This window comes from Culex pipiens, chromosome 2, assembly GCF_016801865.2.
Source record: "Culex pipiens pallens isolate TS chromosome 2, TS_CPP_V2, whole genome shotgun sequence".
Lineage (NCBI taxonomy): Eukaryota > Metazoa > Arthropoda > Insecta > Diptera > Culicidae > Culex > Culex pipiens.
Window position 1 is genome coordinate 10084466 of NC_068938.1, and position 13202 is coordinate 10097667.

Below are 13202 nucleotides of genomic sequence, written 5' to 3' on the forward strand. Positions count from 1 at the left end.
GGGTTTAAATTGATAAGCTAACCACTACATGACTGTCGACGGACTGGCTGGACAAATATTCTCTGGATCGATACTGCGGACTATGTGTGTATGTATGGAAGAGAATGAAGGAATTCAACCGGAGTTCCATTCAAACAGGTGTGTAGTTGTGAAAAGGAAGAGAGAGAAACGCGTGCTGCTGAATCAGCTGTTGCGAGTTCATGGAGCAGCTGATTGAGGGCGACCTTAATCAAACAAAATTTCTTAAAAATAGAGTTGTTTTTATTTAACAAACAAGATTCGTAACAATTTCAAGAAATGCTTGATATCAACTCCTGGACGCAGTCCAGCATTCGTTCGCGGTATACCGCGTCCAATTGGAATGCCTTCAAACAGATCTTCACCTTGGACGGAGTCATGAAACCATCCTCGGACAGAAGGAATATCTCGTCTAGATAAGTCTGTGCTAGCAGAACTTCCGGAGCAATGGCACAACCATGGATTTGACCTCCAAGTCGGTAGTAACGGCAACTTTCTAGAAAAGATTGCTTCGTGTAGATCTTTGAAGGGTCAATACCATTTTGGGAAAGATGTCCTACAAAGACTTCGTAATAGTGATCCAGTAAGGCGTTCATATGTTTTGATCTGAACGCGTTCGTAGACGTTAACGACAGCAGCAGATTGATATCGTATGCTGGCGGTGTGTACCGAGCTAGCTGGAAGTCCACAATAATACATCCCACAGGTTCCCCTCTCAAACCATGCTTGAACATCACGTTGTTGTTCCAAAGATCTCCCTGACTGAAGGCGTTCCTCCAAACTACCGAAGGCTTCACGTATTCATACAGCTTCCGCATAACTCCAGGCAATCCAGCGCAGATCTTCGCCAACTTCACCAAATCCTTCTCAACCACTCGCATAACCTCACACCAAAACACGATCGCGTTCTCGATATCGTTGGTCCTGATCGTTCCCGCCTCCCCCGTCCAGCTGTTCTCCTTCAACGCACCCGGAAACAGCTCCGGCAATCCCTTGGACTCCCTCTCCTCCAACAGTACCGACCCCGCGTGCATATGCGCCAACGCCTCAAACGCAACCCTCAAGTGATCGTAATCCAACGATCCCCCAACCTCCCTCAAGATATCGTACCCCTGCAGCCTCACGTTCTCCAGCACGACTAACCGATCCTCTTTCGTCAGCAAATGCCGCGGAATAAAGTGCTCCCCCGGAACGCATTCCTGAATCTTCGGTATAACCCTCTCATACAAATTCGTCTCCTTCCGGAAGCACCTGGTCTCGATCACAAAGTTGGTCAACGCCGTCGCCGACGTGGGGAAGACCTTCACAAACAGCGACAGCTCTTCGATCCGGGATCCGTTCAGGTTCAGCCGGATCTTGAGCGCGTAATACTCCGCCAGGAATCCCTCGGGGCTACCGCCGAACGGTTCAACCGAGGCATTCTGGATCGTGAAGTGAGCAACGGACTTTCCAAAGTGGCGGCGAACGATCGCCTGAAGATCGGCACCGTCCAGGCCCAGGTCGGATGGTTTGGTTGCCATTATTGGTACTGCTTGGAGTGTGGCGAAACTATACCGTTACATGCTACTTTCTTTTAAGATTTACAATAGTTTACGACAAGAAGGATCACCGGTATTAGAAAATTTCACCTCGCGCGGGTGATGGATTGTTCGCTAAGCTGGATTTCAACCGTTGTCACATTCAATTTATAGTAAGGTCATCAGCTGTTGACATGCGAGTAATAACGGGGTTATATTTCAGCTAATACCCTTCTAATCAGCTTCTGTAACTAAGATAATTGAAATAAGTAGTGTTCCGTAAGTCTACGGAACTGGGAGTCCGAATTTAATGATGATAATCAGGGTAGGCAAATGGCAAAAAACCATCGCGAAGCCCTCGTTTGATTTATTACCTTCCAGTTACAGAATTCACTATAATGATGTATGAAGCAATTGTAGATTTTGAACAAACGAACAATTTTGTAGAACATTGTTTTGTTCCAAAGTGAATGCTGTTGACACTAGAGCGTAAACAATGTCTAAAAATGCCACCATCGGCGTCCCTCACTCGCGATGGTGAGGGGATTTTTGTTTACGCTCTAATGTCAACAGCATTCAGTTTAGAACAAAACAATGTTCTACAAAGTTGTTCATTAGTAAAATATCTACAAGTGCTCCATACATGATTATAGTAAATTCCTTAACTGGAAGAAAATAAATTTAAAAAGCTTTTTGGAGGCCCATCGGCAAATACCTTCCCTGATGATAATGCGTTACAATTTCATTACTAAGAATTGTTTTGAGATTACATGTCGCACGCACATGAAGAATTCAAATTAAGATTTGTACTGGACTCATCTAGTTTAGCACCTTGTAAATTACGACATATCATAATACGCGGAAATGCACTTTGAACATTTGCTTCACGCAAGTAAACTTAGAGTAAATATATATTCAGTAGCAGTTAAGCTATAAAGTTGGTAAGACATGACTTGAAGACTGAAGTTCTGGAAACTCTGTAGAAATAAATCACATTTTTAAGTAAAATCTATGGAACTTTGTATGGTCCAATATGACCTGGGAATACGAAATCCAGGATGAACCACATGGACATTTTCATTGGAAATGACTTTCCCCCTTGCGGACAATTTTTCAAACAAAAGAGTCTTTTATGGAGAATTTCCCTTCCCGGGAAGACGGTAATAACACAATTAATAATTTTTCAATAACAAATCCTGTTAAAATAACAAAAAGTGTTATTATTTTATCCTGAAGTTCAACTTCAAGGAGAAAAAATAATAACAGTTTCTGATAAAATAACAAGATTTGTTATTAAAGTGATATTATACTGAGAACGTTTAATAACACGCTAATAAGAGGAAATGTTATACATTTCAAAAACTCTCCTAATAACAAGATTTGTTATTCGTTTGGTATTCTGATTTAGAAATAAAATTACCATATAAATCGCACAAATGGAAATGTTTTTAAGTGTCCAAAACACAATCTGATATTATTGTTTCCTTTGTTGAATATGTTTAGATCTTTGGGATAATTTCATCCAATTTCGTCAGGATCATTATTTTGGCCATGAATGGGGTCCTTAAGCTAAAATTATTCTAAAAAGTTGAAATTTTGAAAGTTGATTTTTTTAATTATTTGATATATCCCCTAAGGGAATTTGCTAATATTGGCTAGAACTATGGGATAATTTTGACCATTTTTGTCGGGGTCATTACTTTTGCCATGAAATGGGGTCCTTAAGCTAAAATTTTTCTAAAATGTTGAAATTTTGAAAGTTGATTTTTTTAAATTATTTGATACACAACCTAAGGGACTTTACTAAAATTTTCTAGAACTATGGGATAATTTTGACCATTTTCGTCGGGGTCATTTATTTGACCATGAAATGGGGTCCTTAAGCTTAAATTAATCTGATAAAATTAACTTTTGAAAAATGTTTTTTTTAAGTTTGTTATATTCTCTAAGGGAATTGATTTATTTATTGAGAATTTTTGAAATGTGAATAACAAAAACTGTTATTATTTTCAAAAAGCGAGGAAGTGGGAGCTGACGTTGAAGTTCGAGCTGGAGTGAGACCTCGGAGACGGCATCGGATTCAGCTAATTTTCAGCAACTTTCACTTGTAGTCGGAATCTGTGAAGTCGGGTATTTTTGGAGAGCTGAAGTCGGCGTTGACGTCATATCCTGCATCCAGAGTCGGAGTTGTCTCCAAAGTATGGATTCAAAGTCGCTTGAAGGAACCCGACTCTGCAGCCCTGACTAGTACAGAAGAGTTATGGCAACTGCAGGTTTATTTGCAAATGGCAAATAAACCAAAACAATAACTTTTTTTGTTACGGAGACATACAAGTTTAATAACATTTTTTGTTATTATGCTGCTCCACCTCTCCGCTCAAAATAACAACTCCTGTTATTTCTTCATCATTCCTTCTGTGTTATTGGTTTGTTTTTGCAATAACAACATAATAACAGTTTAAGTTATTCTTCGAACAAATCTTTGTTATTGATTTTTGTTATTTTAACAACTAATTCGATCTTCCCAATAACATATTTCGATCTTCTCACAATATCAATAACTAACCTTCCCAAGTTATTTCCGTCTGCTCGGGTTATCCCCTTAAAAAGTGGAGCATCAACAATTTCTATCTTTCAAATCACTTTTACTTGTCTCTTGATGAAATCCAATCTGCAATCCGTCAAAATTACCGTCTCCATACGAAGCGAAGCGAATATTTAAGGGATTTATGTAATGTAAATCTAGTTTATAACTGAATCGTCAAACAAAGACAGGTTAAGGGCAACAGAACTTTTAACGAAATATAAAAAGTAAGCTTTCTTTGACTTTCAAACATTTTCCGTCATTACAATTCATAAAATGTGACATTTGTCTACAACAGCTTAGTACATCTGAGAAGTTACAGGTACTACTCACAATTGCAGTAAATTGCAAACCACTTATCTCTACAGCGAAAGAGAGGAATTACTCTCTCAAACTGACGACGATCATGACAAAGCTGTCGCTAGTGCACTGCAGCACTCACAAGAATGTAAATAGTTTGTTTTATGTCCCCTAATGATTAGGTAATTTGCTCTGTAGCTTCAACCAAATCAAAATAAAATCAAAGGCATTATTGATTTTTTTAGGAATTACCAGTGATCGTCAAACTCGATCATGTCGGAGGACCAGCTCGGACTCACGTACGCTGATAGGCAAACCATCCTGCAGCACTATTTCAAAGATTCTTCAACCAGCTTCACCATAAAATCCTGCCGAGTCACCACCTTTGAAGAACAACGGACGGGTTATCTGGGCGATCATCACCTGCTGACGATCGTGATCGATTCTGGTGAAGATGAAAGTCGTGAGATTACCTTCTTCGCGAAAAAGTTACCGACGAGGATTCCAAAGTTGGCGGCTTATTTGGTTGAAATGAAAGCCTTCTCAAAGGAAGCTGAACTGTTCCGGGAGTTGCTGCCCCGACTGTTGGAATTTGGACGGTTCGGCCCGGAATGTCTGTTCCAGAAGGAAAACGAACTCCTGGTGTTCAAGAACGTCGGGGTGGAGGGTTTCAAGGTTTTGGACGGCAACCGAGGGTTGCTGGATTTGGTCCACCTGGAGCAGGTTTTGCGAGCGCTGGCGCGACTTCACGCGGCTTCTTTCGCGTTGGAAGCGCAACTTGGGAGATCGTTGGTGGAAGCGTTCCCAGGGATTTTGGATGAGAATGCCTGGGTGAATGAGGAGAACCACGCTCGAACGTTGGAGTTGGAAGTTGTCATCAAAACTTTGTGTGCGGTCATAGAACATCACGAGAAGGTCGAACAACGTAAGAAAGAACTACTCCGTGAAATTCCAGACAGCGTCCGTCAACTCTTCGAGTTGGTCAAAAGTTCAACAGTCTACCGGAACGCGGTAAGCCACGGCGATCTTTGGAACAACAACATCATGTTTCAACACAACGAGTCTGGAGTTCCGGTCGACTGTCTGTTGGTGGATTTCCAGCTAACTCGTTACGTCCCACCAGCGTACGATTTCAACATGCTGGCAGCACTGACAACTACTAGAGATTTTCGAAGGAAACACCTAACTTTCCTACAAGGATTCTACTACCAATCGCTAAAGTCGGAACTTCTTCGCCACGGTCTAAATATCGAGCAAATATTGTCCAAGGATGAATTTTGGGAATCTTGCAAGTTCTACCAAAAAGCTGGAGCAATTGACAGCTTCATCATCAATCATATCACGCTTTTGCCGAGAAATTTGCTAGACGAAACATTTTCCAGTGCGGAGCAGTTTGAGCGGTTTGATGAAAAGTTCAAAACAGAAAAATGTCTGAAAGCGTTCGATGAAGATGCAGAATATCGCTCTCGAGTGGTTGATATTGTTGAGACGTTGTACGAAGTGTTCGATTTGGTGTAAGGAAACTAAGCTCTTGTAAAAATTTTAATTGACGGGAATAAAATTGATACATTGCAGCTTCGTTTTATTCTGGCTTCGGTTAAAAAATGGTTGCCAAACCATAGGTGATTTCGAAATGAATTGTCGACCAACTTGGCATAATTCACAAATAAAATGTTTATATCTATCCCGAAATTGTCTGTCAGTGTTGCCAGATGATCAGTTTTTATGATCTATTTGAAGAATTTCAAACTTCCGTAAGAATCAACATTTAAGACATCTTGATTTTTGATGTTAGTTAATTTTACATCTTTGGACAGAAATCTGAGCTTCAATCAAATTAATTTCAAAAAGCTCTTAGATTTTTTTACTTTAAAGATCTGACAGTTATATCATGATATATCAATATTATCAATATGTGTAAAATGTATTAAAAGTGGTTCATATGAATGATATTGACTTACAGTCGGGCAGCGAATGACTAAGAAGGTTAAAGTTGCCAGAAATAAATGAAATAACAACAACAGCAACAACTACTTACAGTTCTTTTTTTGTTCTAGTACCTATTTTAAAGATTTTTGTGATGTGTCATTAAAAATTCAAATGTTCAAAAGTCACAATCCTTTTGAACAATATTAGGGATTTTCATAGTTATTTATATCAAGTTAAAAAGAATTATTTTTTTTAAGTTAAAAAGAATTATGATGCATTAAAATAAAAAAAAAACAAAGTTCAGTAAAGAGACCTTCCATAAACAACGTGATATTTTGTTTTAAATTCTAGATCCCCTCCCCCTTGTGGATAAATATTAGGGTGGGTACGTTTTTCAAAAAGTTCTCGGATCAAGTTTTAGTATGGTTCCCCTTGTAGGGCATGCCCATAGGGACTTTCATGCCAAATATCAGCTCATTTGGTTGTAAACTGGCTGCGCGCATCAGGGTTAAAGTTTACATGGGAATTACTATGGGAAAATTGGAAATTTTGTTCAAACGCTCCTACAGGTCTGGGAAAATCACGCGCCAACTTCTGGTATGGTCAGGCCTATGGGGAATGGTGTGGAGAACATTATCCCGAAGAGAGCATATGGATTCGTTGTCCCTAGACCTGGCGCATCGGCAAACAATCCGATGTCTCCGAAATCAACGGTTTTCCCCCAAAAAGCATCAAATTTTCCTTAGCATGCTATGAAAGCTTTATGAACACCGCGACGCCATACGTCAGGCAGCCCTGTAGGCCAAGCAGACGGCACTTTTTGGTCTCAATTTTGTCATATTCGGAATCCTCGGTCAATTTCACGTAAGTTAGAAGTATTGGAGTTGTAATTTTGATTTAAAAAATAATTAAATAAAACATTTTTGAAAAAAGAAATAGATCTTATTTACCCTATGATCCATACGTCAAATGCTGTATCAAGTAGGCGAAAACTTGTTTACCCCTAATGCGACAAAATTCTAAATAATATTTTAATTAATTCTAAATGCCATTTTTTCCAATCAAATTCAAAATTCCAACACCTCAATCTAATGTAAAATTTTCTGAGGATTCCGAATATGTCAAAATTGAGACCAAAAAGTGCCTCTATGGAGGCCTACAGAGCAAAAACTAACGTTGTAAAATGTTTGTTTTAGAAAAATCGTAAAACTATGAGAAAAACTGCGATTAGCCAAAAAGTTAATACCGTAAGCTTATAGTCCATGAAATTACCTGTCTTTTGACCTATGGGAGTATGGGTGTTGGAGGCTGTTGCAAAAAGATATTAAGGTTTTAAAAAAATCCATTTTTAACAGTAATTTGCAAAAGCTATGAGAAAAAGTTAAACCAATCCTGGATGTCTATAGCACATTTTGAAGGGCTTTAAAAGACCTTTCGAATGCATCTAAGAGAGTTGGAATTGAAGAAGTTTTACGGAAATGCGAGCAATTTTAAGATTTTTCATGTGTTTTGGACCTCAAACTTCAATGCCCGTTTTACCCCACTTCCCTTTGCCGTAGAGGGCTCATATTTGGCATGAGTTCATCTCATGCATAGACAAACAAACGCTGAAAGTTTCATCCAAATCGGAGCACCTCGATACGACCTGTTTCACATCGGTGAAAAACTCGCTCTTAAGGCTTCATCCATAAAGTACGTCACGCTAAAATCAGCCAAAATTTACCCCCCCCCCCTCCCTCCTCCCCTTTGTCACGCTTTTCCTATACTTATAACACGCAATGTCACACTTGCTCAGACCCCCCCTTCCCCCCTAGAGCGTGACATACTTTATGGATGACGCCTAAACTCATGTATCATTGGGTTAATCTTAAACAATTTCGCTCAAAATTCACACAGATGCTTAAAATAACCCAAAAAACAAAAAAAAAAATTTCCGCTTAAGGAGCAGGGGATCATATTTTCTTGGCACCCTCTTTTTGATTGTTCACGTTATTTACGAATGGCCCCTTGGTTAGCTAATCTAATATTTTAAAACAGTAGTAGTATTTACGTATAATTCCATGAATACTTAGAAAATTTTATTTCTTTTCCTTTAGGCTGGTACAAATATTTTTAAAAGTTTTTGTCACCCCCCCTTCAAAATTGGCCCGAAAATCAGGGGGCAAAAAAAATATTTTTACAATAAACTTCAAAATTTCAATGAAAATTCAAGTGCAACCAGCTGAAATCAAATTAAAATACATTCTCCTGCGTTTAAAATAATTTTTAGCATGTTTGGGATTTTTAAAAAATCTTAAGATTTTTTGAAAATTTTCGATGCAAAATCTTTTTTTTCGATTCAATTTTTGTTTTTGTCAGATCTTAGATTTTTTGAAAACTAATGATTGCAAAACAACTGAACTAGTGTAAAATGCATTTTAAAACACTTTTTTCATTTAAATGTGAAGACTATGGCTTGTTATTTAAATTTTTATATTTTTTTATTTTTTTGCCCCCTCCCCCCCTTGACCTCGGCCTGGGCCGAGGGACAAAAACTTTTTTAAATATTTGCATCGGCCTTATAAGAAATTTATGAGAATGAAGAGAAATAAGAATAAATTAATAAAAAAATCAGATTTTGTTGAGAAAAAAAGTTTAGGCGTTTATGTTATAGACATGACCGCTGCGAAGGACATTGTTGGGCAAAGAAAAAAAAAATGTGAATTTTCTAAATCTTCAAAATGTCGAATATAAGTGTTTGTAACTTTTTAAAATGATATTTTAAATTATTTTTTCGAAAAGAGCAAAAAAAATTACATTGAAATATAGTTTCCGATCAACTAAGGCTTGGAAGGAAAACTGTAGTAAATTTTTTTAGCAATACCAACACATTTTTTGGCATGAGCGCTTCATGAAATATTTTTAAATTGCTTAAAAAAATTATTATCTACATTTTAAGTATATAACGGTGTACATTATTTAAAAATTTACAAATTTGTGCATGAAATTTTTAATCTTTAAATGTTGGTTTGACCATATGATAGATATTTTCCAAAAACTATATTATGTTCAAAATTTAACCGAGAAAAAGTTTAATTCTGAAAATTAATTTTTATCCGTTTAACTTTTTTTTAATCATCATTATAACTTGCAGCTTTGCTTCAAGATTCCAAATCGATTAGTAAATACCATCTTAAGATACAGATTTTTAAATATAAATATGAACAGCCCGAGAAATTGTACGGAGACTAGAGGGTGACGAGCGGGAAATCCCGGGAAAAATTTCCCGGCAAATCGATCACTTTTGGACAATTTTTAACTTATAATATTATATAAACTAATCAGAAAAAGCATTTGAAAATTTCAAAATTGTTTTGAACATTGAATGTTCAATGTTCAAGTTCGAATAAACCAATGCTTCTCTAATCTTCTTATTTAGAAACTGTAAATTTTAACTTGTCAAAAATTCCAAAAACTATAATTGAGAGAAGCCAAAACAATTTTGGACCCCAGAATTTACCTTAAAAAGTATTTAGAATCGCCCCCCAGAAATGAAATCAAATGTTTTATTTCGAATATAATTTCTAAGAGTTAAGTTCAATTCTCATATCTTCTCTCGAGCATAGCAATCCTTATAATCTAGTTTTTTTTTGTGAAAATATGGATTTTCCTGATAACTGTAAATATTTCTTCAATGAATACTTACAGTAAATTAATGTTAAAGATTTTTATTGTTTTGCAGTCAAATCAAATTTTAAATTATACAACTTATCAAACAGTATTGAACAAATTCATAAAATGGTTATAAGTTAAAGCAAGGGCCTTCTTTCAATCCTATTCCCAAGAAAGTCCCCTCTCACTTTGAAATATACAATCAAAATTTATTAAATGTAATAAATGTACTCACTTTCGCTCCACTCCAAGCCACACCAGCTCCCCCAGCTCAAAACTCAATCTCCACTCCCTCCTCCAGCAGCTTCCGCAGCTTATCATCCTGGCCGAGCTGTTCCGTCCTCGTCGCCGGTCGCATCTTGGCCCGTTCGATCGCCTCGAGGGCCGCCTTCCGGGCAGCCAGCTTGACCCGCTGCTTTCCACTGGCCTCACTATCCGAGCCACTTTCGTCATCTTCCTGGTCCTGCCCGTTGTCACCGCTAGGCTTCGAGGTGGATTGGACTGGATGTGAGTCACCACCAACTTCCGCCGGGTCACGTTGACGTCGTCGCTCGTCGACCAGCAGCAGCGATTTGAGAAAGTCCTTGCAGAGAAGGTTGATCGGGGCCATCATGTGTGCGGAGGATCCGACGATCTGCGGGAAAAAAATTGGAGAGACAGGAAAGTTTTCCATCGTTAGATGCGCGCTCTGTTGGTGACAGGTATGTGTGGTGAATGTGAGCAGGTATCCTGCTGGCTGCGAAGCTATATGAACTGATGTATCAATAAAGAAATGTGAATTTCAAATGCAGCGACAAACCGCAGCAGGACGTAATCTGTCTAAAATTATTTATAATGTGACGTTCTTAACAAACAATGACGTCATTAAGTTGGTTCTAAAATTACTTATTTTTATTATGTTATGTACCATTACAGACCAATCTTCCCGAATAAGTTTGAATGATTTTTGTTCTCAGCTTTTATACGCATTTGTTTTTTTGAAAAATGATTTGCATGTTCAGGGAGATTCAATTTTTATAATCTTTCAAACAAAAATATTTTATTTCTGAAATTATAAAAAAGCAAAATTAAATAGGCAGGCGAGAAGAGCATCAGTTTTGTTTCTTCGATAAGGCCATTGCTAATTGTATTTCAGGTTTTTCCCGCTCACCTTTTAAAATTTCCCCAAAATCTGGAACTGCTTTGGACACCAAGTTATGCTTCTATCGAAAACTTGCAAAATATCAATGAATTTATGAAAAAAAAAAATGATTTATGAAAAATTGATAAGGCGGTTGCAAATATTTTTCGATTTTCAATTTTTATATTTTTTTTTATTTTTTTGCAATTCTTTGTTTTAACTTCGGACAACGATTATTTGATGAATATTTTTATTTGAGTGAACCTTGCGTGTACCTTTTCTATGACCAAACAAGACATTTTGCATCATTAGTTCGTCCATTCAAGTCGTCATTTTGCAGCTGTGCATACAAAAATGCTATTAAAATATTCAAAAATTTCTATCGTGAGAACGATTTTTTTTCTGTTAAATTTGGTATCTTTGGCATTGCTTAAAACTCTACTGAACAAAATATTTACAGTCTAAAAAAAATATTGCGCGAAATAACCATCTATGAAAATTCTCATTTTTTGATCATGACAAAAAATGGCATCTTTTGAGTTATGGCACAAATTGGTCAACGTTTATTTTGCGTGTTGCCAAAAAAAAAAAATAAATAAATAAATGTTCGAAAAATGTAAAAAATAGTCGATATGAAATTTTATGTAAATACGTTTGATAACGAATTTCATTTTACAACTAGCATAGCCATGCTGTCTACCCATAGTTGCTACTCCGTCATTGACTAAACTTTTTCATTTAAAACATATCCAAAAATGAGATAAAAAAAATGTATTTTACGCAATTTGATGTTTTGTGTGAATAGTCAAATAAAAAAATTGATATTTTTTGAAGGTGCAACTATATATTTCTGAGAAGTCCTAAGCAATATCTCCAATTTGCCGAAGACTTGGCATCTGATCAGAAAATCCGATCTAAATGTTCAGATTGCTAAATATTGTGACAGCCGACATTGGTATCAACCAAGGTTGTTAACGATAAAATTATCGAGACTAAAACCAACCAAATTATGTTGAATTTTCAAGTTTCCTTTCAGTATTTTTTTTTTTTGATAATATGGTAAGTTTTATAGCATAAATACTAAAAATCACAAAATACCGTATTTTTTGGAAATACTAAAATTTTTATAATTTGCAATATGGGTATCAAACGATTCGAAATTTAGCATGCATTTTCACTGTTTGAAAGTTCTTTGAATGAAGTACTAAAATTTTCTCAAAATACCGTATTTTCTCAAAATACTATTTTTTTCTAATTCGATAAGATTATTGCCGGTAGAATCGAAATAACGATATCGATAGATTATCGTTATCGCCACGACGATAACGATAACCTTTATCGTTATCGTTAGACGATAATATTAAGACGATAATTCTATCGATTAACAACCTTGCTATCAACATCTGAGCAATTCTCTACCAAAACCGGAAATAGTTTTTATTTTTATTTTTTTATTTGGCTCAAACTTTGTTGGGGCCTTCCCTATGACCAAAGAAGCTATTTTGTGTCATTGGTTCACCCATAAAAGTCTCCATACAATTTTGGCTGCTGTCCATACAAAAATGGTATGTAAATATTCAAACAGCTGTAACTTTTGAGTGAATTTTCTGATCAAGGCTTCGGCAAAGTTGTAGGTATTGTTGAGGACTATTGAGAAAAAATAGGTACACGGAAAAAAATTGCCGGTTTTTAATTAACATTTTTTCACAAAAACTCAATTTCCCAAAATACGTATTTTTGTATTTTCGATTTTTTTTTATATATAGGGGACAAAAACCCGCAACTTTTGAGCAATAGAGAAACATGGTCAAAAAATCTGCCGCTGAGTTATGAATTTTTGAAAAAATAGTGATTTTTGGAAAAAAAAATTATGCAAAAACAAATTTGACGTAATTTTTTAAGTAAAATTGAATTTCCAATCGAAAAGTACTTTACAGATTTGTTGATTAAGGGCTCTGTTGTCATGATATAGCCGCCGAAAGTTTAATTTTAGTGAAATATTAGCAATTTTTCGATTTTTAAAAATATTGACCATGAGTGATCATTTCTAAAAAATTTTAAAACATGAAAAAATCGTGAAATT

General features: G+C 36.3%; 3 protein-coding genes across 3 annotated transcripts in view; 1 reads left to right on the forward strand and 2 right to left on the reverse strand.

The window, feature by feature from the left end:
* Positions 1 to 106: 106 nt before the first annotated feature.
* LOC120418709 (uncharacterized) lies at positions 107 to 1802 on the reverse strand. Its single transcript, XM_052706880.1, has one exon. The coding sequence runs from the start codon at positions 1536 to 1538 to the stop codon at positions 291 to 293; it is 1248 nt and encodes a 415-aa protein (XP_052562840.1). The 5' UTR covers positions 1539 to 1802; the 3' UTR covers positions 107 to 290.
* Positions 1803 to 2564: 762 nt separating this feature from the next.
* LOC120418710 (uncharacterized) lies at positions 2565 to 5993 on the forward strand. Its single transcript, XM_039581178.2, has 2 exons — positions 2565 to 4601; positions 4665 to 5993. The coding sequence occupies exon 2, from the start codon at positions 4693 to 4695 to the stop codon at positions 5935 to 5937; it is 1245 nt and encodes a 414-aa protein (XP_039437112.1). The 5' UTR covers positions 2565 to 4601; positions 4665 to 4692; the 3' UTR covers positions 5938 to 5993.
* A 4254-nt stretch (positions 5994 to 10247) lies between these two features.
* The window catches only part of LOC120418697 (WD repeat-containing protein 75), a 31439-nt gene continuing 28484 nt past the window's right edge, over positions 10248 to 13202 (reverse strand). Inside the window, exon 4 of the mRNA XM_039581162.2 lies at positions 10248 to 10633. Coding sequence (XP_039437096.1) covers positions 10271 to 10633 — 363 coding nt within the window. The 3' untranslated portion in view covers positions 10248 to 10270. The remainder of the gene's footprint in view (positions 10634 to 13202) is intronic.